This window comes from Pristiophorus japonicus, chromosome 18, assembly GCF_044704955.1.
Source record: "Pristiophorus japonicus isolate sPriJap1 chromosome 18, sPriJap1.hap1, whole genome shotgun sequence".
Taxonomy (NCBI): domain Eukaryota; kingdom Metazoa; phylum Chordata; class Chondrichthyes; family Pristiophoridae; genus Pristiophorus; species Pristiophorus japonicus.
Genome location: NC_091994.1, coordinates 100,414,713 through 100,438,015, shown reverse-complemented (window position 1 = coordinate 100,438,015; position 23,303 = coordinate 100,414,713). Strand labels below are relative to the sequence as shown.

Genomic DNA, 23,303 nt, shown 5'->3' with positions numbered 1-23,303 from the left:
GTCTGCACAATATTTGCAGGGGGTTCCTGGGAACTTGCCAATATATGCCAGGGGTTCCTGGGAATGTGCCAATATTTGCAAGGGGTACCTAGGAACGTGCCAATATGTGCCAGGGGTTCCTGGGAAAGTGCCAATATTTGCAGGGGGTACCTGGGAATGTGCCAATATTTGTGAGGGGTGGTGGTGGACCCACACAGAAAGCTTGACAACCAGTGTTCTAGTGAAATGTTGACAATCCAATCCACTTCATCCAGGAACACTAGTTTCACATTGGCTAATAAGGCCAGACCCACTATGGTTAAGTGTGAGGTGCCATGCAGCCAAGAACCAATGATGCATTTGCCCTCTTCCCACTCTGCCTTAGTTAAATAAGGAAGTATTTGTCCAGGAGACTGTTCAGAAGAAAGACAACAGATTCTAAAAACATGTTTCTGAAACCTTTAAAGGGTTAAAAAGAAAATAATTTTACATGAAATAATTTGGAGCTTGACTCAAAACTGACTAAACTCAATGCATAACAAGCTTTTCACATTACCCTGGGACTTGGAAAAGTACATGCATCATTTCAAAGTAAATTTAGTGCAGAATTTCCAATTACTGCGTCCAAGAACAAGGAAAGTCCCTACCTTGGTAAGTCCCCCCACTTGGAACTGACTTTGGTCCAGGGACTGCAGATGGAAGCTGCTGTCTCATTAACATCCACAGCAACAATTTCTCAAATACTCGCACTGCTACATGTTATTTTTTTAACCTGAAATATGCTATTTTTGTTTTGCTTTGTTGCTTCACAGCCACTGTCCCCCTGTCCAACGTCAACAGTTTGATAGTCACAGGAGGTGGATCTTAGCTGTGAGTAGAGCCCTCATTTACCATCTCAGTTGGATAGAGTAGTAATTAGGGCTTAATTGATTCTGTTGTGAAAGAAATGTAATCCTAAGTGCATGTAAAATGTAATGGGTGCAATTCCTCTCTTTGGTCATTTTAGTGAAAACATACAGGCAAGCGTAAAGTACAGGCAAACCTAAACTACAGGCAAACGTAAAGTACAGGCAAACCTAAAGTATACGCAAGTAAAAGACAATACAGCCACATCAACTTTATCACTAAAATTAGCAACAAGATTTTCACCCGATTAGAGCTCAACTTGTACTGAGAAAAAACTTACGATTATTAGCACCTTATGACCCCCAAGCATGTTACAACCAATAGTACAATTCTGAAGTGTAGTCACTGTTTTATGTAGGCAATCTTTGCAAGGATTTTGTGCACAGTAAGTGAATGTATGGCAGTGTTAGTTGAGAGAAGAATGTTGGCCAGGACAGTGGGAGAGCTCGCTGCTCTTCTTAAAAGAGCACCATGGAGCTTTTACATACACCTGAGCGGGCAGGTGAGGCCTCAATTTATCATCTCATCTGAAAGATGGCACCTCCAACAATGCAGCACTCCCTCTCTGCTGCACTGGCCAACCTATATTGTGCGGAGATTGAACCCCCAACCTCATGACTCAAAGACTAGAGTCAGATGAGCCAAGGTGGCATTTATCGCAAGGGCGTTCGAGTGGCTATAACAATAAGACAAACTGATTCACCCTCAGATGAGGAAGGGCCCCAGTTAATTTGGGTGGGAAATTAATTGTCGGAAATTAGTGCAGATCATTGAGGCAAAAGGAGGACAATGAAATGGTTCTGAGAAACGGTGAAAGAATAAGTTAGAGTAGGGGATAGTGTAATGAGTCTTCACTTCCAGTGAAAATGGGGGGAGGAGATCAAGTGTATAAGATGGGTTACAGATAGTGTAGATTCACTGCAAGTGCTCAGAAAGGATCTGGATGAGGTCCTGCAAGCGTAAGTTAAAGAAGGTATGTGGGTTCATGGGGATAGTGGCACTGGTCACCATGGTCACCTGGGCCTTCCGTCATTCGAGCTTTAAGGAATATCCCAAAGTTTTTTTTCCTAAATTGGCCTAGTGCCTTTTTCCTCTGATTTTCTTTTTGTCTCTCTCCTCGGAGATTGTGTGGTTGTTGAAGTGGAGGGGTGGGGGGGGTTGCTGATGACACATGTCCACTGCACCATGTCAGGATGGGCCAGACTTGATGGACTAGCAGGTTTATTCCTCTACTTCTTTTTCATATGTTTGTTGGGACAAGGAAGGAAACTAACAGCATGACCATACTGGTATCGATAGATAGACGAGAATGTTTGAGAGAGATTGGAGAGTAAAGCTATCAAACGACGAGCTTTCTCTTGGTGGAATTGGCTAGTAATTGTGCTTTCCCCAGTGGGAGTTGAGTTTGAATCCAGTCAGATTGGGGGCAATGCATCGGTATATGGAACTGAACTGTCAACTCTTACCGTCACATGTACAGCCATCCAGACTGAGCCGGTACCCTGCGTGGCAGCCACACTCGTATCCTCCAGGGGTATTGAAACAGTCCTGTTGACAGCAACCAGCACCAACGTCACACTCGTCCACATCTGTGTGAGGGCAAGACAAATTCCGATCAGCTCCTCTGTGTGACCTCCATCACTCGCACCTGGCATTGTTGGTGCCCAGAGCTTAGGGTTAAATTTGATCTGAATTATCGAGTCAGAGCTCCCCGTATTCATGGTTTATTGATGCCCCCGATCCTCCCCCCCGCCATATCTGCATCCCCGGAGTATCAATGCTTCATCAAACCAGACCCCCAACCCCCTCTGTGTTGTGCTTTTCACACCTCCACCCATATCCAGCAGTCAACCCTGAGCAATTTACAAGGCTTGAGACTTTTGATCCTGTGGTATGTCTGCCCAGGGTTTGGAAACATCTCAAACAATGGTGTTAAACTGATGGTTTTTGTTCAGATAACGTTGTATGATTTAAACAATCTAAAAAAAAGAACGTGCCCTTATACAGGGTCTTTCATGACCTCAGGACGTCCCAAAGTGCATCACAGTCAATCAAGTACTTTATGTGAAGTCTAGTCACGGTTATAACATATTTAAAAGCAGTTCATTGCTTTTGGTCCCTGACTTGCTGGTAACTTTAGTACCAGTCAGGAGAGACCGCTCAGTAACAAGTGGCACCTAAGTACTATGTAGGAGACAATCAATACCTGGGCTGGGAAATTCCTCGGAGCTGCTCCCGTTCCGCGACGTTATTCCCACGAAGAGTGCGAGCAGAGCCCGGTTTACCCGATAATGCTGGCAGAGCGGGAGTGAAATCGAGGAACTTCCTGCCATGGTGTTCTGACTGGGAATGGAGTTAGTTGGCACCAAACTTCTAATCCCCACTGATTTTCAGCTCGCTGATCCCCCACACATTTCACACCCTGAACATTTACCTGGCAAACTGGGCTTGGAACTTCTGTAAAACCAGTTCATCGAGGACTTTAGACCAATAGGGTTACACAATTCCCCACGCATTTCACACCGGGCACACCTCAAACTGCAGGTGAAATACATGGGGATTATGGAGCTGCGTAGCAATGGCGATTAGAATTTGGGTGTCACTTGACATCATTCACACTTGGTATTAGTATTGGTACAGTATTGGTATTGGTATTGGTACAGTATTGGTATGGGTATTGGTATTGGTACAGTATTGGTATGGGTACCTTCGTCATCTCCAGGCCAGGTCCAAGACCACCCCAACCTCTGTCGTCAAGCTATAGTACGCGGACTACGCCTGCGTCCGCGCACATATAGAGGCTGAACTCCAAGTCATAATCAACGTATTTACTGAGGCATACGAAAGTATAGGCCTTACACTAAACATCCGTAAAACAAAGGTCCTCCACCAGCCTGTCCTCGCCGCTCAGTCATCAAGATCTACGGTGTGGCCCTGGACAATGTGGACAATATTCCATACCTCGGGAGCCTCTTATCAACAAGAGTAGATGTTGATGACGAGATTCAACACCGCCTCCAGTGCACCAGTGCAGCCTTCGGCCACCTGAGGAAAAGAGTGTTTGAAGACCAGGCCCTCAAATCTGCCACCAAGCTCATAGTCTACAGGGCTGATGTAATACCCGCCCTCCTGTATAGCTCAGAGACACGGACCATGTACAGTCACTGGAGAAATACCACCAACGATGTCTCCACAAGATCCTACAAATCCCCTGGGAGGACAGACGCACCAATGTTAGCGTCCTCGACCAGGCATTGAAGCACTGACCACACTTGATCAGCTCTGCTGGGCAGACCACATTGTTCGCATGCCAGACACGAGACTCCCAAAACAAGCGCTCTGCTCGGAACTCCTTCACAGCAAACGAGCCAAAGGTGGGCAGAGGAAACGTTATAAGGATACCCTCAAAGCCTCCCTGATAAAGTGCAACATCCACACTGACACCTGGGAGTCCCTGGCCAAAGGCCGCCCTAAGTGGAGGAAGTGCATCCAGGAGGGCGCTGAGCACCTCGAATCTCATCGCCAAGAGCATGCAGAAATCAAGCGCAGGCAGCGGAAAGAGCATGCGGCAAACCTGTCCCATCCACCCTTTCCCTCAACAACTATCTGTCCCACCTGTGACAGGGACTGTGGTTCTCATATTGGACTGTTCAGCCACCTAAGGACTCATTTTTAGAGTGGAAGCAAGTCTTCCTTGATGATGGGTATTGGTATTGGTACAGTATTGGTATTGGTATGGGTATTACCATTGATATTGGTATGGGTATTGGTATTAGTGCAGTATTGGTATCGGTATTGGTATTAGTACAGTATTGATATGGGTATTGGTATTGGTACAATATTGGTATTGATATTAGTACAGTATTGGTATGGGTATGGGACGGCTATAGTTACTGGGATTGGTATGGGCATTGGTACAGCAAGTTTTGGTTCCAATACAGTTACAATGAGGAGAAAGGAAAACAAGAGAAAAACTGGAAAGGGATACATTCTGTGGCAGGTATGAAATTCCACTGCCGTAAAGTCATGAAGCACTGGGGGAGGGGGCGTCAATATCACTTTTTTAATGAACCAGACTTTCCCTCTCCCATAACTATGTTTTATTGGTCCATTTCTAGTGAACTTCAGTTTGTTTTATACAGTACTCTGGATAATGCCACAAATATTTGTGTTGCAGAGTGCTGGAAGTGATCAGAAACCCACATGTAGACGTGTCGACACGCTGCTTTGCAAATTCAGGCAGTGCACGAACGTGTAACCTAATCACATTTTCAACATTCCCCTCTGGGAGCTGTCAGTCTAATAACCGTGGACGCAGCAATAAACTGAAAACCAGGTTATTAATCACTGGGCAAATAAAGCACAAAAAAACAGCTGACAATCGCCTTAACTCTTCCCATCACTGAATTCTATTCATTGAACAAGATTTTGTGTTTATTTTGAGGAGAAAGGGTTAATCTCTCCATGCCCTGGCTTTCCCTGGATTGTGGTGCTGGCCCCTTGCTGGGTGGGGGTCCCATGGATGCCAACTAGAGTCCAGTGCTTCATCCCAGGGCCGCGATTCACGTGCAGTAACCGTCAGTAAACTACTGACCGTGGGGTGCATCACACCAGAGCCTGGTTCTCTCCTCACGCATGGGTGCATATTCCAACGAGGGTCATTGGACAGTGATCAAGAGTATGGCACAGTATTGTAGTGGTTATGTCGCTGGAATAGTAATCCAGTAGAACATGGATAAAGGATTGGCTAACTAACAGAAAACAGAGAGTCGGGATAAATGGTTCATTCTTGGGTTGGCAATCAGTAACTAGTGGGGTGCTGCAGGGATCAGTGCTGGGACACCTACTATTTACAATCTATATTAAGGACTTGGATGAAGACCGAGTGTAGCGTAGCCAAGTTTGCTGGCGATACAAAGATGGGAGGAAAAGCAATGTGTGAGGAGGACACAAAAAACCTGCAAAAGGACATAGACAGGCTAAGTGAGTGGGCAAAAATTTGCCAGATGGAGTATAATGTTGGAAAGTGTAAGGTTATGCATTTTGGAAGAAAAAATAAAAGAGCAAGTTATTATTTAAATGGAGAAAAATTGCAAAGTGCTGCAGTTCAGCAGGACCTGGGGGTACTTGTGCATAAAACACAAAAGGTTCGTATGCAGGTACAGCAAGTGATCAGGAAAGCCAATGGAGTATAAAAGCAGTGAAGTCTTGCTACAGCTATACAGGGTATTGGTGAGGCCACACCTGGAATACTGCGTACAGTTTTGGTTTCCATATTTAAGAAAGGATATACTTGCTTTGGAGGCAGTTCAGAGAAGGTTCACTAGGTTGATTCCGGGGATGAGGGGGTTGACTTATGAGGAAAGGTTGAGTAAGTTGGGCTGCTACTCATTGAAATTCAGAAGAATGAGAGGTGATCTTATCGAAACATAAGATTATGAGGGGGTTTGACGAGGTGGATGCAGAGAGGATGTTTCCACTGATAGGGGAGACTAGAACTAGTGGGCATAATTTTAGAATAAGGGGCCACCCATTTAAATCTGAGGTGAGGAGGAATTTCTTCTCTCAGAGGTTTGTAAATCTGTGGAATTCGCTGCCTCAGAGAGCTGTGGAAGCTGGGTCATTGAATAAATTTAAGACAGAGATAGACAGTTTCTTAACCGATAATGGAATAAGGGGTTATGGGGAGCGGGCAGGGAAGTGGACCTGAGTCCATGATCGGATCAGCCATGATCGTATTAAATGGCAGAGCGGGCTTGAGAGGCCGTATGGCCTACTCCTGCTCCTATTTCTTATGTTCTTATGAGTTCATATCTCACCTTGGCAGTTTTGAGAATTTGAATTCAGTTTTAAATATAACAATCTGGAAATAAAAAGCTGGTATCAGTAAAAGTGTCGGATTGTCGTAAAAACTGTTCACTAATTGAGGAAAGGAAACCTGCTGCCCTTTCACAGTCTGGCCTTTATATGACTCCAGTCCTCCAGCAATGCGGTTGGCTTTTAACTGTCCTCTGAAGTGGCCCAGCAAGCGGTTCAGTTGAAGACAGCCCAATACCATCGTCATGGCAACTAGGGATGGGCAATAAATTACAGCCTTGCCAGCGACGTCCGTGTTCTGAGAACCAATGTTTGAAGAAGAGCGGCCATTCTGTTTGATTTTTCGGTCCACAGCTTAGTGATAGAAAATTTGTAGGACTCACAATGATCTCCTGGCCGTGGTTAGCTAACTCAGCACAGACCAGGCATCTCGGCTCGGCTTTCCTGGTCTGTGTGGTTCGGCACTGCACTAATCTGTCTACTTACCAAGGGAGTTATCAGGGGAGCCCCAAGGGTTAAACTTCTAACACAGTTTATTAAAATTATCATTACTGCATTCAATAGCCACTGCTCAGGGGCAGTAATCGACTTCATAAACAAGGAATGCGATTTGTCCGTGAGATTTTTGAATCGAATATGTTCGGTTAGGTACCTTCATATAAAAGCTAAATACTGCGGATGCTGGAAATCTGCTCGGGTGGAAATTCAGTTGGAGGCTAATTAGGGCGCTAACGGTGACGGGACGGTAAAGCTTGCACCGGGAAATGGTTTGCGCCTGCAGATACAAAATTCAACAGCTGGGCCCTGCGTGTGGGGCGGAGCGCTAAGGGAGGCGTTCCACACCTCTCTCAGGGCACTAGGCCGGCTGAGCAACTGGAAACTAAGGAGCCGCTCTCGGAGCGCCCTGAGAGCGGCTGCTCTGGAAAAATAAAATCGCCAAGAAACATTCCCAATACCTTGTTCACCCCACATAAACATAAATCGCAAAAATAAAAAAAATGCAAACAATCACACATACCTGATGTATTCATTCCTTCCCTCGCCGCTGCCGGGACAAGCTGGGACCACCCGCTTTCCCAGGCGGTCTCATTAGGGTGCGCTACGGTGCGCTACAGGGTCAGCGCCAAACAAAAATCATCGCGCTGTCGAAACCGGGGGCATTGCACACCAGACCGACGCCCACGGTCCGTACTGGTCAGCGCAGCCAGCACTGGCACACTGAATGCGGGCGCTCGCGGCTCCGACCCCTTTAGCGCCCCGTACCGACCCTTTCCAGGGCCGCTAAGCTAACAAATTTCTACTCCAAAATGCTGGAACCACTCAGCGGGTCAGGCAGCATCTGACCTTTCAGCGCTGACTTTTCGCCAGAACAGAATAGATGACCTTTCGTCTGACAAAGGTCATCGACCTGAAATGTTAACCCTGTTTCTCTCTCCACAAGTGCTGCCTGACCCGCTGAGTATTTCCAGCATTTGCTGTTTCTATTTCAGGGGCCTTCATATGTTTTTTGGAGGGTGATGGGCAACAAGAGACAATTGTACTTTATGCCCCATCAGCATCAACCATGCACACGCCAGGTATGGAGAAGGCTTGATGCAAAATATTTACCCCCCCCCCCCCCCCCCAAGAGTGCATCTTAACCCCAACTTCAGGAGAGTAACCCCCGATTGCAACAACGTAGCATTGCCCACATTAACCATCCTGTAGCATCTCTGGGTGTCACTTTAGTGCAGAAATATCTCCCACATTTTGGACAGATTGATCCTGTGCACCGTAATTATTGAAACGTATAAGATTCTGAGGGGGCTCGACAGGGTAGATGCTGAGAGGATGTGTCTCCTCTGGGGGATCTAAAATTAGGAGGCGTAGTTTCAGCATAAGGGGTCGCCCATTTAAAACTGAGACGAGGAGGAATTTCTTCTCTCAGAGAGTCGTGAATCTTTGGAATTCTCTGCCCCGGAGAGCTGTGGAGGCTGGGGCATTGAATATATTCAAGGTGGAGATGGATAGATTCTTGAACTACAGGAGAGTCAAGAGTTAGGGGAGCGGGCAGGAAAGTGGAGTTGAGGCCAAGATCAGATCAGCCATGATCTTACAGAATGGCGGAGCAGGAGCGAGGGGCCATAGGGCCTACTCCTGCTCCTATTTCTTGTGTAATTGTCCAAAATCGTTTCACAGCAGACTTTCACAGAGAGAGGAATATCATCCTGGCAGTCAGGATTGAATCCTAAACCCAGGACCCAGAAGTGAATGACTAGTGTCTAACTCTAGTATTGGACTTGGGATAACATTGATAAACGAAGACCTTATGATGCTACCCCAACTTCAAAACAGCAATTACCTGTAATACACTGTAGGTGTGTGCTGTTTTATATTTAATGGAATCGTTGTATGTCATTTAAACCCCTAAAAGCCGATGTACATGAACATGACCCACTTTTGGCAACTGGGGAGAAATCACCTTTGTTCAGCCCTACCTACACATGTCTTCTGATCAGCATCCAGGCGAAAGCCTTGATTGCAGCTGCACAGCGGCCCGCTGGTGGTGTGGCGGCAATGATGGGAGCATCCTCCGTTGTTTGACTCACAACTGTTGACAATCTCCATCTCAATCCCTGTAAACGAAACGCTCAGATACGTTCACTGCTCCTTCAGCATTTCTTTCCTGCCATTCCTATTCTAGTGGCTCCCAGAGCAACACCATGGGTAAACTTGCTGGATTGGTCAAGGTTGCCTGAATGAGCACCGTATGAAAGGGTCTTGAAAGCAATGCAGTTTTTACAGAAGAACAGAGGAGTTGGCCCCGGTGTCCTGGCCTATATTTATCCCTCAAACAACATCACCAAAACAGATTATCTGGTCATTATCTCATTGCTGTTTGTGGGAGCTTGCTGTGCGCAAATTGGCGGCCATGTTTCCTATGTTACAACAGTGACTACATTTTAAAAAGTACTTCATTGGCTGTGAAATGCTTTGGGATATCCTGAGGTGCTGGAAGTTGCTAAATAAATACAAGTCATTCTTTCTTTTATTAAACGATCGGCAGTAGCAGAAGTGGGTTACAATACCCCCAACACACAGCAGCTCTCCTGAAGTCCCTCCAAATGCTGAGTCAAATTCCACCCTTTCAGCACATTACAGGCCGAAGCACATACAGCTCCTGGAGACAGAAGCATAACGCCCCAAAGCACTTTACAGTTAATAAAGTACTTTTCTAGTGTAGTCACTGTTGTAATGTAGAAACATCGACAGTCAGTTTGCACGAAGCAAGGTCCCAACAACAGCAAATGAGATAAATGACCAGGTCAGCTGCAGATTACAGGGATCTATTCTGGAGGTGTTGTGCGGACATTTGTTTCGCTAATTTTAAAGCTCCCTCTACACTGTTCCATCAAACATTCCCAGGGCAGGCACAGCATGGGTTCGATACAGAGTAAAATTCCCGCTACACTGCCCCATAATGGACTCCCAGGTCAGTCACAGCATGGGCTAGGTTCAAGCTAAAGTTTCCTCTAGACCATTTCAGATGTATTTTACACAGGCCCATTGCAGCCAACAAATAAAGGAGAGTTTAAACCAATTGGCCCAGGCTGGGTTCCAATCCCAGCCTCTGCAGATGAAAGGGCACAAATTGGAATACCCTGTTCTCAATTAAACATATTTAATGTGCATTTAGAAGTTCACACAGCTACTTTTACTGCACTCTGCACCATCCCTTAGTGACTCCTAAATACAGAAATGAGATCCTGTCCTCCATTTACAGAATACCAACTCACAATGCCTCCCTGTGTACACAGAGAGGTTGTTACTATTAATACAGAGCCCATTCTGTCCTCCTGTACATACTATTCTTCTGTACAGTATCACAGGAGTGTCGCCGGATGGTAATTATTGCCTTACAGTGAACATTAGGAGCCTGTTAGTGGGCTCGGGATGATCACCCTATATACTGACACTTTCCTCACTGTTGCCCGCCCTGCAGTGGGAGGGACTGAACGAGGTAACTTACGGTAACACTGCTTTCCATCGGCACCCAGCTCATAGCCTGCGTTACAGACACAGGAAAAGGATCCGTGAGTGTTGAGGCATCCATGCGAGCAGTCTGTTAATCCGGACACGCACTCATCAATATCTAGGGAGAGAGAGAGAGAGAGAGAGAGAGAGAGAAACACCAATCACCAGCCCGGTAATGTACAGTAATGGCAATGATTCACACCTCCATTTTAAAATTCTCAACCTCCTCCAGCCCTACAACCCTCCGAGATCTCTGCGCTCCTTCAATTCTGGCCTCTTGCGCATCCCCAGTTTCATTGCCCTACCATTGGCAACCGTGCCTTCAACTGTCCAGCCCCAAAGCTCTGGAATTATCTCCCTAAGCCTCTCCGATTCTCTACTTCTCTCTCCTCCTTTAAGAAGGTCCTTAAAACCTGCCTCTTTGACCAAGCTTTTGGTCACTCGTCTTAATATCTCTTTACGTGGCTTGGTGTCAAATTTTGATTCATTACGCTCCTGTGAAGTGCCTTGGGATATTTTACAATGTTAAAAGCACGATAGAAGATGCACGTTATTGTGATACTGGTCACTGTAGTACTGGAAGGATATTCCTGTTGTTCAGTGAGTGGGGCAACTGGAGGGGACGATGATCTGAATGCGCTCTACCGCACGTCTGAAAATCCCGAGTATGTGCGTATGGCGAACAAGGCTCCCAATCGGTAACGGGCCCTCGGAATATCGGCCCTCACATCCCACACATCCAAGTTACAGGAAACTTATTAGACGTTTCAAGGGGGTCGATCCAGGCTAGTTGTTCACGTTGGCAAGGGCTCAAAGACTTGGGAAGACCAATAAATTCATATGCGAGGGAAATTTCCCTAATTTTGTCCAAGGCCAGTCTCTGTTGCCCCATCCCTAGTTGCCCTTCAGAAGGCGGTAGTGCACCTTCTCCTTGAGCCGCTGCAGTCTAAGAAATAAGAATTAGGAGCAGGAGTCAGCCATACGGCTCCTCGAGCCTGCTCCGCCAATCAATATCATGGCTGATTTTTGACCCCAACTCCACTTTCTTGCCGGATCCCCATATCCCTTGATTCCCCTATCTATCTCAACCTTGAATATACTCAAGAACTGAACATCCAGCCCTTTGGGGTAGAGAATTCCAAAAATTCACAACCCTCTAAGTGATGAAATTCTTCCTCATCTCAGTCTTAAATGGCCAACCCCTTATCCTGAGACTGTGCCCCCTAGTTCCTGAGTCTCCAGCCCGGGGGAAACAACCTCTCAGCATCTACCCTGTCAATCCCCTTTAGAATCTTATATTTCAATGAGATCACCTTTCATTCTTCTAAACTCCAAAGTGTATAGACCCAATCTACTCAATCTTTCCTCATAAGACAGCCCTCTCATCCCACAGATCAATCTAGTGAACCTACGTTGCACCACCTCTAAGGCATGTATGCTCTTTCTCAGATAAGGAGACCAAAACTGTTCACAGTCCTCCAAGTGTGGTCTCACCAAAGCCCTCTACAATTGTAGCAAGACTTCCTTACTCTTGTAATCCAACTTGCAATAAAAGCCAACATGTCATTTGCCTTCCTAATTGCTTGCCGTACCTGCATGTTAACATTCGGTGCTTCCTGTAGGAGGACACCTAAACCTCTCTGAATGGCAACATTTAATAGTTGCTCACCAGTTGAAAAATATTCTGTTTTTCTATTCTTCCTACCAAAGTGAATAACCTCATGTTTCCCCACACTATACTCCATCTGTGTGGTGAAGGTGCTCTCACAGTGCTGTTAGGGAGAGAGTTCCAGGATTTTGACCCAGCAGCGATGAAGGTACGGGCGATATATGTCCAAGTCAGGATGGTATGTGACTTGGAGGGGAATGTGGAGGTGATGGTGTTCCCATGCGCCTGCTGCCCTTGTCCTTTCAGGTGGTGGGGATCATGGGTTTGGGAGTTGCTGCTTCACGCACTGGGACAAATGACTTGTTGTCTATCAGAACTTTCACTTCCCACAGCACTCTCTGTGCACAATTGTAAAGCTCCGGCAGCAAACTGTGATGTGTATATAGTGTAAAACTCCCAGGATTGCTGTGGGATGCCACGCTATCCCATATCACTTGGCAAGTTTTGTGTGTACGTTGGGTTTGTTGGGACAGGACAAGTGTCTGGGTTGCACTGTACTTGAGGGGCCCAGTGCAAATTGTTCCACCAGCTCTTGATCCAATGTGAGCTTGATGTGAGCTCGGTGCTGCACTGGAGTGTGAGCTTGGATTTTTGTGCTCGTGTCTCTGGAGTAGGACTTGAATCCATACCCTTCTGGCTCGGGCGAGAGAGTCCCATCCACTGAGCCACGGCTTAAACTCAAGAAACGAGGATATACTTAACAAAAGACGATACATGTAAATAAATACCATCTGTATAATCCAGGACTATATTTACAGGACAAAGTCTGTAATCAAACTCTGCAAGTGGACTAAATACAACTCTTAAGAATGGCTCTGATTCTTTTAAATACTGACACTGTCTCTTTTCTTTTTGAATTCCATATCACCGGGGAAGCTGATTTTCATCACAACTGCTTTTTCTTTCTTTTCTCACTCAAGAGATTGAAGAGGGAGAGAGTAGATTTCGCTGTGCTTAGAAGGATGGACTTGTGATGATCCTCCTTTTCCAGGTTCAGCAGCACTTTAGAAGTTTCAAACTGACCAGATCCTTCTTTGAGACTTGTGCGTGTCAGCGGGTAGCATGATTGGAGCGTGGACAAGTACAGCAGGAGCGGCGAGAGATTGCAGAGCGACGTGATCGGGGCCCGCGAGAGGCGTGAGTTCGGGGCCCAGAAGAGGCGAGGGCCCAGGGGCAGCACGGACCAGCCCACACTGCGATATATGTGTGCGCGCGCTCGGTCTGTGCAGCAGAGCTGGTCTCCAGTCAGCTTGGTCAATCCTTGCCACTGGACCAAGACCTCGCTCTGTCAAGCCCGTGTGGTGGCTGGTGTGCAACGGCCACCACACGTTAAAAAAATCCACGCACAGGCAACTTCAACGCTGCACTATGTAGTTCGGGACCTGGAGTACCAGGTCCTTCATTAAAACACCTGTGAACTCATCCTTTTTTGGTGGAAGCAAGTCATCCTCGATATGAGGGACTGCCTAAGAAGAAGAAGGATGTTTATCTGTAGTGCAGGTTGCCATGGAAACCCAGTTAGCACACGTGGTTGATGTTAAATGAGTGATTACCTTCGCATCCTTTGCTGTCACTAGCCAATGCGTATCCCGGGTGACACTCACACCGGACGACTCCATGGCTGGTGTGGCACTTGTGTAGACAGCCCCCATTCTTATCTGTACACGGATTCTTCACTGCAGAAATAAGAGAGTACACAAATGTAGGCTCAAGGCTTTATATTAGGTATTAGCGCCCCTCTCGCATCTCCAGGATGCAAAGTGCTCATTCTTGCTGGGTCACAACTCGATTGTCACCAATGGCAACCTTGCCCCAATGGCCAAAGCCCAGCCTGTTCTCGCCCAACAGCCACCCACTTACACTTCCAGCAGGGGTCCCTCGAGAGCTGGCGGGATTGGGAACATTTGATATTTGTTCCTCTTGCTAATACAGAGGAATTGTAGAGCCGCTATCAATGTGCTGGCCTGAGGCCCAGATCCTCGATTGAGAATGGATGGCAAGTTTGAACTACTGCACTCCTTATTAACATAATATTCCCTCAGTGGGCGTGAGAGGTAGATTTTCATCTGGGCCTGTTTTCGGGCCCGAACCCGAGAGGGCCGAGGGTCGATGGACATTAGTCCTTGGGCCTCATCAGCAGCTTGCCCGAGCAAAGAAATCAATATCGGGCTGCCTGATTCGTCGGCAGTGGGCCTCAGGTAAGCCACGGGAGGGGCGGGGATTGGAGCTGGCTGCGGAGAACTCCTGGATCCACAGGGTGGGATTATTTTTATGAAGGAAACAAAAAAGACACTTACTTTTTGTTGGCAGACATGGAGGCAGCTGAAGAATCCTGAGTGGGGCAAGCCTGGGACGCCTAAAAAAAAGTGCCCACGAATATGGCAGTGGTGCCAAGGCGAGTGCAGATTGGGTGCAGGCCGTCTCACTTCTAAATGGGTGCGCTTTGCGCCCGAAAAACCAGCACAATTCATACCAAGTTCCACCCTATAGACATTTACAGCTCAGGAGCCATTCAGCCCACCATGCCTGTACTGTCTCTCTGAAAGAGCCTTTCACTTAGTCCCACTCCCCTGCCCTGCCCTGCCCTTTCCCATATTCTTTTAAATATTCAAATATTTATCTACATCCCTTTTAAATTCTGCTTCCCCCGATATTTGAGGTCGGGCATTTCATGCCCTAATATCTAATTGCTCTTAACCTCCCACTTTGTTTGTTTGGTGTTGATCCTATGGGAGAGATATTCGGCTGCTTTGCGCCTCCAGTTAGTGCCTCCTGGGGGGGGCGATAGCGGGGCACAAATGGGTCTGCGGCCAGGCGCGGCACGATCAACGACTCCCGCTAAATTTGGCGTGAATTTTGCGGCGGCGATGCGGCATTGCGCCCCGATCTCCTTCGCCCAGAGATCGTGACATCATCGGCGTGCGCATCACCCTGGTAGCGCCCCGCACCCGAACTTCGGTTCCTCCCCCTGTAGCATCGCCGGCAGCCACCGACAGCTGCTGGAGACATCCATCGGGAGGCCGGACGCTTCGGGGGCGATGCTTAAAGGTGAGGTGGCCAAGGTTAGTAAATAAAAAAAATTCAAAGCTCTGTTTCCAATTTTTTACCTGGTTTCCTGCCCGCGATCAATCAGCCCGGAACTCTGCTGTAGTGCATCGGGCTGATCGGGCTGGATCAGGGTCCAGGTAAGTTCTTCTTTTACAGAGTCTGCAGCGATGGCCTTTCCCTTTAAGGGAGTGTAGGAGCCTCTGATTGCAGCAGCGTTGCACAGATACCCGCCCACTCGCCTGTTGCTTCTTACGTTCCAGGAAGGAGGCGGAGCGCTGAAACAAACCCTCCACTTCCTTCCTGGAGCACAAATGCCGATTTTTAAAAAAGTTTTAAAACATTAGCGCCTGGTGCATATTTTTCAAACTTTTAAAGTTATCACCCCAAATGTGGCGCTCCCCCATTTCTGCCCCTATATTTCACCCCTATATTTCACTCCTATATTTTTCCCCTATATTTCTGCCCTCGAGACAGTGACTCACTGACACACTGAGCAGGAGCTAGGTATATCTATTGCAAACTGGGCAATTCTGATACTGCAGGGCCAACCCATTCAAATCGCCATTATCTTGTTCTGTTCAGAGTTGATGTTCAGGACTGATGGCTCCAGTAGTTTATTGTATAAGATTTAAATGATCTTATCCGAATCAATCCTCAAAAAACACTTGACCTCTTCCCCCCGCAGCTACAGACATTTATTAATTCAAGCACAAACTATCAAAATGGAGAATTGTTTATTTGCTCTGGTAACTCAATGTATCGACCACAGAATATTTTTATAGCACAGCAGCCCGTTGTGTCTGCTTTAGCTTTTTTCCTAGAACAATCTAGAACAATTTGGCAGAAGGATTAGAGGGGCATTGAGGAGAACTTTTTTCACCCAGAGGGTGGTGGGGGTCTGGAACTCACTGCCTGAAAGGGTGGTAGAGGCAGAAACCCTCACTGCGTTTAAAAAGTACTTGGATATGCACTTGCAGTGCGGTAACCTACAGGGCTACGGACCAAGAGCTGGAAAGTGGGATTAGGTCGGGCAGCTCTTTGTTGGCCGGCACGGTCACGATGGGCCGAATGGCCTCCTTCTGTGCTGTAAATCTCTATGATTCTATGACTCCAAAACTAATTTCACAGCCCAGCTCCCTCACATAGCCCTGTATCTTCCTCTGCTTCAAACATTTATTCAATTTAAACTTATGCTTGCTAGTTACTGACTCACTGACTTACTAAAATTCAGGTCCAATAAAACTCCCAAAAGCTTTTCATTTATTCATATTTTACCCTCGCTGTAACGCTGGGCCAAGCACCAGAAGTGAGCTTCTGGGATAATGAAAGTAAATAAACCAGAGCTTAGGAACAGCATTCCCCTGGTTCTGAGAGACTTGGATTGCGGCCTAGTGCCCCATTGCTGAGCAGGGCTTTTACTCCTTCACTGCAGCTCTGTGGACAGCTGTGTTCATGCACCTGTACTGTCGCCTTGTGCCAAAAAACACCAATCCACTTAAAAGCCGCAAGTTTGATTCAGAGATTTTTGTTAGGTAAGGGTATTACATAGAATATGCAGCATAGTAAAGGCCATTCGGCCCAACTATTCTGTGCTGGTGTTGATACTCCACACAAGTCTCCTACCATTCTATCTGCCTCATCTCAGCCATTCAGCATAATCTTTCTATTCCCTTTTCTCTCATATACTCGTCTAGTTTCCTTTTGAAACCATCTAACCTATTTCCCTCAACCACTTCCTGTGGTAGCAAGTTCCATATTCTAACCACGCTCTGGGTAAAGAAATGTCTCTATATGTCCCTATTGGATTTATTTATGACTATCATGTATTTATGGCTGTGTTAACGGTTATGGAACCAAGGTGGATAGATGGAGTTAAGATACAGATCACCAATCTAATTGAATAGCAGAACAGACTTGAGGGGCTGAATGGCTTGCTCCTGTTCCTATGTGCCTAAGTTCTACTAGTCAGATGACGAAGTGACACAGAGTACATTCTCCTTCTCTCTGTAATCTTCTTTTATTCTTCCTTCTTCTTTTCACATCCCACCTGGCCGTGGGATTTCCAAGTGCTGTCTCATTAGGGGGATAGATACTGTTCTCTGCAGCCGAGAGCGTGAGTCCCAAAGGCTGTGTTGCCTGCCTGGTGCCAGGGTTAAGGACCTACTTGCTTTGGAGACAGTTCAGAGAAGGTTCACTAGGTTGATTCTGGCGATGAGGGGGTTGACTTATGAGGAAAGGTTGAATAAGTTGGGCCTCTACTCATTGGAATTCAGAAGAATGAGAGGTGATCTTATCGAAACGTATAAGATTATGAGGAGGCTTGACAGAGTGGATGCAGAGAGGATGTTTCCACTGATAGGGGAGACTAGAACTAGAGGGCATGATCTTAGAATAAGGGGCCGTTCATTTAAAACAGAGATGAGAAGAAATTTCTTCTCTCAGAGGGTTGTAAATCTGTGGAATTCGCTGCCTCAGAGAGCTGTGGAAGCTGGGACATTGAATAAATTTAAGACAGAAATAGATGGTTTCTTAAACGATAAGGGGATAAGGGGTTAAGGGGATAAGGGAAGTGGAGCTGAGTCCATGATCAGATCAGCCATGATCTTATTGAATGGCGGAGCAGGCTCGAGGGGCCTTATGGCCTACTCCTGTTCCTATCTTTTATGTTCTTGTCTCCTCTGGTCTGGAGAGGAACTTGGAGTGGGAGGAGGAAAATCCAGTTGTCGTGGTCCACGTGGGGTATCAACGACATAGATAGCACAAACAAAGAGGTTCTGCTGAGGGATTATGAGCAGTTAGGAGCCAAATTAAAAAGCAGAACTACAAAGGTAATAATCTCTGGATTACTACCTGAGCCACGAGCAAATTTGCAAAGGGTAAATAAGATCAGAGATTTAAACAGGTGGCTCAAAGACTGGTGTGGGAGAAATGGGTTTTGGTTCGTGGGACACTGGCCCCAGTACTGGGGTAAGAGGGAGCTGTTCCATTGGGACAGGCTCCACTTAGACCCCGCTGAGGCTAGAGTCCTGGTGAATTGAATAACTAGGGCTTTGGAGAGGGCTATAAACTAATTAGTGGGGGGGGGGGGGGGGGTGGGCGGGTTCAGGTGAGCGGAAATGTAAAAAGCCAAAGAATAAGGAGAAGGCAATAGAGCAGGGTAGCATTGGGGGAAATGAAAACCAGAGTGTGCCAGGAAGGGACAGAATATATAAACATAAAGGCGTATCAGAAAGTGGGGTCAAAGCAGGAAAAACACAAATTTAAAAGCTCTTTATCTGAATGCGCGCAGCATTCGTAACAAAATAGATGAGTTGACGGCATAAATAAGTACAAATGGGTATGATCTGATAGCCATTACAGAGGCGTGGTTGCAAGGTGACCAAGGCTGGGAATTAAATATTCAAGGGTAATTCGGAAGGACAGACAGAAAGGAAAAGGAGGTGGGGTAGCACTGTTAATAAAGGGTGAGATCAGTGCTTTAGTGAGAAACGATTTTGGCTCAGAGGATCAAGATGTTGAATCTGTTTGGGTGGAGATAAGGAATAATAAGGGGAAAAAGTCACTGGTGGGCGTAGTCTATAGGCCCCCTAACAGTACCTACACAGTACCTACAGAGTATAAATCAAGAAATAATGGAGGCTAGTAAAAAAGGAATGGCAATAATCATGGACGATTTTAACCTTCATATTGATTAGACAAAGCAAATTGGCCAGGGTAGCCTTGAGCAGGAGATCATAGAGTGTATCCGGGATAGTTTCCTTTAACAGTATGTTGCGGAACCAACCAGGGAGCAGGCTATCTTAGGTCTGGTACTGTGTAATGAGACAGGATTAATAAATGATCTCCTAGTAAAGGATCCTCTAGGAATGAGTGATCATAACATGATTGAATTTCAAATTCAGTTGGAGGGTGAGAAAGTTGGATCTCAAACCAGTGTCCTAAGCTTAAATAAAGGAGACTACAAATGTATGAGGGCAGAGTTGGCTAAAGTGGAGTGGGAAAATAGATTAAAGAGTGAGACGGTTGATGAGCAGTGGCAGACATTTAAGGAGATTTTCATACCTCTCAACAAAAATATATCTCAATGAGAAGGAATAACCAGCCATGGCTAACTAAGGAAATAAGGGATGGTATCAAATTGAAAATAAGGGCATACAATGTGGCCAAGACTAGTGGGAGACCAGAGGATGGGAAACTTTTAAAAGCCAGCAAAAAAAATGACTAAAAAAAAATAAAGAGAGGGAAGATACATTATGAAAACAAACTAGCACGAAATATAAAAACAGATAAAAGGAGTTTCTACAGGTACATAAAAAGGAAAAGAGTGGCTAAAGTAAATGTTGGTCCCCCAGCGGATGAGGCTGGGGAATTAATAATGGGAAACAGGGAAATGGCAGAGACGTTGAACAAATATTTTGTATCGGTCTTTATGGTAAAATACACTAAAAATATCCCAATAGGGGATAATCAAGGGGCTATAGGGAGGGAGGAACTTAATATAATCACTATCACTAAAGAAGTAGTACTTGGTAAAATAATAGGACTAAAGGCGGACAAGTCCCCTGGACCCTTGCATCCCAGGGTCTTAAAGGAAGTGGCTGCAGAGAGAGTGGATGCATTGGTTGTAATATACCAAACTTCCCTGGATTCTGGGGAGGCCCCAGCGGATTGGAAAACTGAAAATGTAACACCCATATTTGAAAAAGGAGACAGACAGAAAGCAGGAAACTATAGACCGGCTAGCCTAACATCTGTCTTTGGGAAAATGCTGGAGTACATTATTAAGGAAGCAATAGCAGGATATTTGGAAAAGCAGGATTCAATCAAGCAGAGTCAGCATGGTTTTATGAAAGGGAAATCATGTTTGACAAATTTGTTGGAATTCTTTGAGGATGTAACGAGCAGGGTGGATAAGGGGGAACCAGTGGATGTGATGTATTTGGATTTCCAGAAGGCATTCGATAAGGTGCCACATAAAAGGTTACTGCACAAGATAAAAGTTCACGGGGTTGGGGGTAATATATTAATATGGATAGAGGATTAGCTAACTAACAGAAAGCAGAGAGTTGGGATAAATGGGTCATTTTCCAGTTGGCAAATGGTAACTAGTGGGGTGCCACAGGGATCGGTGCTGGATCCTCAACTATTTACAATCTACATAAATGACTTGGATGAAGGGACCGAGTGTAATATAGTCAAGTTTGCTGATGATACAAAAATGGGTGGGAAAGCAAGTTGTGAGGACACAAACAATCTGCAAAGGGATATAGACAGGCTAAATGAGTGGGGGAAAATTTGACAGATGTTGTATAATGTGGGAAAATGTGAGGCTATCCACTTTGGCGGAAAAATTAGAAAAGCAAATTATAATTTAAATGGAGAAAAATTGCAAAATGCTGCAGTACAGGGAGACCTGGGGTCCTTGTGCACAAAAAGTTAGTATACAGGTACAGCAAGTAGTCAGGAAGGCAAATGGAATGTTGGCCTTTATTGCAAGGGGGGTGGAGTATAAAAGCAGAGAAGTCCTGCTACAACTATACAGCGTACATGTAGAGTACTGCGTACAGTTTTGGTCTCCGCATTTAAGAAAGGATATACTTGCATTGGAGACTATTCAGAGAAGGTTCACTAGGTTGATTCTGGAGATGAGCGGATTGACTTATGAAGATAGGTTGAGTAGATTGGGCCTATACTCATTGGAGTTCAGAAGAATGAAAGCTGACCCTATTGAAACATATAAGATAATGGGCTCGACAAGGTAGATGCAGGGAGAATATTTCCACTCATGGGGAATCTAGAACTAGGGGGCATAGTTTCAGAATAAGGGGTCGCCCATTCAAAACTGAGATGAGGAGGAATTTCTTCTCTCAGAGGATTGCAAATCTGTGGAATTTTCTACCCCAGAGAGCTGTGGCGGCTGGGTCATTGAATATATTTAAGGCGGAGATAGATAGATTTTTGAGTGATAAGGGAGTGAAGGGTTATGGGGAGCGGGCAGGGAAGTGGAGCTGAGTCCATGATCAGATCAGCCATGATCTTATTTAATGGCGGAACAGGCTCAAGAGGCCAAATGGCCTACTCCTGCTCCTATTTCTTATGTTCTCTCTGTTTCTGACTGGATAGTGAATGAAAACTACACTATGGAGGTCTGACTATCCCATCATCCATAGCGGTACAGAAAGCCCTCTAGTAAACCTACAAGGCCAGAAATTACTGTTGCCATTATTGGAACTAGATACATTCAATTAATGTTTTAAATGGATTAACGCCACCGTGAGTTATTGGCAAGACTCATTTCCCCTTTTATTTTTCTGCTCCTCTTTAGGTTTAGGGTTAAGTACAACCTGTGGAGGGGGTAAGAGTGGAGCAGGGACATGGGGTGGGATGGGACCGACCTTTGATGTTTGATTGGCTTCTGATGAAAATTCATTGAAAACCTCGATAACTAAGTTACTAATAACTAACTTAACCACTAACTAACACCTCCACATCACAAGGCACAAAACTAAGTAGAAGAAATTAAATGTAAATCAGACATTTGGTGGGGGTGGGGGTTTTTAAACCCTACTTGCTCAACAGAAATCTGGCAGTTAAAATCGCCTTAGCTGTAATGTATTTGCTTCATGGGTTCTTTGCTTAAGAATTCATTACAACACATTGCTATTAAGAACTAGTTGGTTTATTAACAGCGGTCTAATAATCACACCAGTTCATCCACTAGTTCATCCACTAGGCTCACAACTACATACCTCATCATGGATGACCTAAACCCAACTGACTGGGGTTTTATTGAGTCATGTGAACATCACGTGACTGGCTAAGCCACTAACAATGCAACAGATCTACAAACCTGTGAGCATACTCACAGGTGCATACATTACATTAGCTCTTACCTGTCTGAAATCTGCCATGATGGCAACAAATGCAATTTTAACCCTCTTTCCTGAGCAGGCAGCAAGAACACGTGCCCAGAGCCAACAGGGTCCTTCTTTACATATAGATGTTATGGCCTATTGACATCATTGAGACACGACTATAAATTTAACTCAGGCCTGAGCGGGGGGAATCCACCTGTTTAGTTTAGATTTTAGGAATTTCTGGACTGCCCATCCATCAACTGGACTGCCTGGCTGGACACAGGACAGGTGCCAATCCTAGTGAGGCCTCCTCACATCACGTACTGTTCTGGTACAGGCCCATCTACAGAGGGATATAACAAACCACCATCTCCCTCCCCCCACCCTGATACTCACGCTCGCAGTGCTTGCCATCCTCCTTCAGCTGGTAGTTGTGTCGACACCGACACTGGTAGTGTGCCAACGACAATTGAACACAATTATGCTCACAGCCTCCATTAGCAATCGAGCATGAGTTGATACCTAGGAAATGAAAAATCACAGTCAGATACACCTATCTGAAAATATATATGGTACAGCAAGTTAATCTCGTACGTGGTACATCATTTATCTTGTTCATGGTAATTGGCGTATGCGGGTTCTCTCTGAACCGGCTCTGCTATCTTTGTGTTGCTCTATCTCTCCTTTTCTACTTCTTTCTCTCTTCTCTTTCTCTTCCTTTAACTCTTCTCTTCCCGCTCCCATCTTCTACTCTCTGTCTTCTTGTCTTCAGTCCTGTTGAATGGAAGATGTTGGGTGGGAGGTGTCTGGGGGGAGGTGTCTGGGGGGAGGTGTCGGGTGGGAGATGCCGGGTGGGAGGTGTTGGGGGGGGGGGGGGGGGAGAGGAATCAAGGGGGAGTGTCCGGTGGGGGTGTCTGGGGGGAGGGCTGTCGGGGGGGCGGAGGCGTCAGGGGGTGAGGTGTCGGGGGGGTGATGTGTCCGGGGGGGGGGGGGGGGGGGGGGGGGAGGTGTCG

The 23,303-nt window shown here is 46.1% G+C and overlaps 1 protein-coding gene across 4 annotated transcripts in view; it reads right to left on the bottom strand.

The window, feature by feature from the left end:
• Positions 1-23,303, bottom strand: part of LOC139228935 (multiple epidermal growth factor-like domains protein 6) — a 487,750-nt gene that overhangs the window by 82,692 nt on the left and 381,755 nt on the right. For all 4 annotated transcript variants that reach the window (XM_070860470.1, XM_070860472.1, XM_070860471.1 and 1 more), the window contains 5 exons: positions 22,687-22,812; positions 13,939-14,061; positions 10,712-10,834; positions 9,180-9,317; positions 2,352-2,474 (listed from right to left, as the gene is read on the bottom strand). In XM_070860470.1, coding sequence (XP_070716571.1) covers positions 2,352-2,474; positions 9,180-9,317; positions 10,712-10,834; positions 13,939-14,061; positions 22,687-22,812 — 633 coding nt within the window. The remainder of the gene's footprint in view (positions 1-2,351; positions 2,475-9,179; positions 9,318-10,711; positions 10,835-13,938; positions 14,062-22,686; positions 22,813-23,303) is intronic.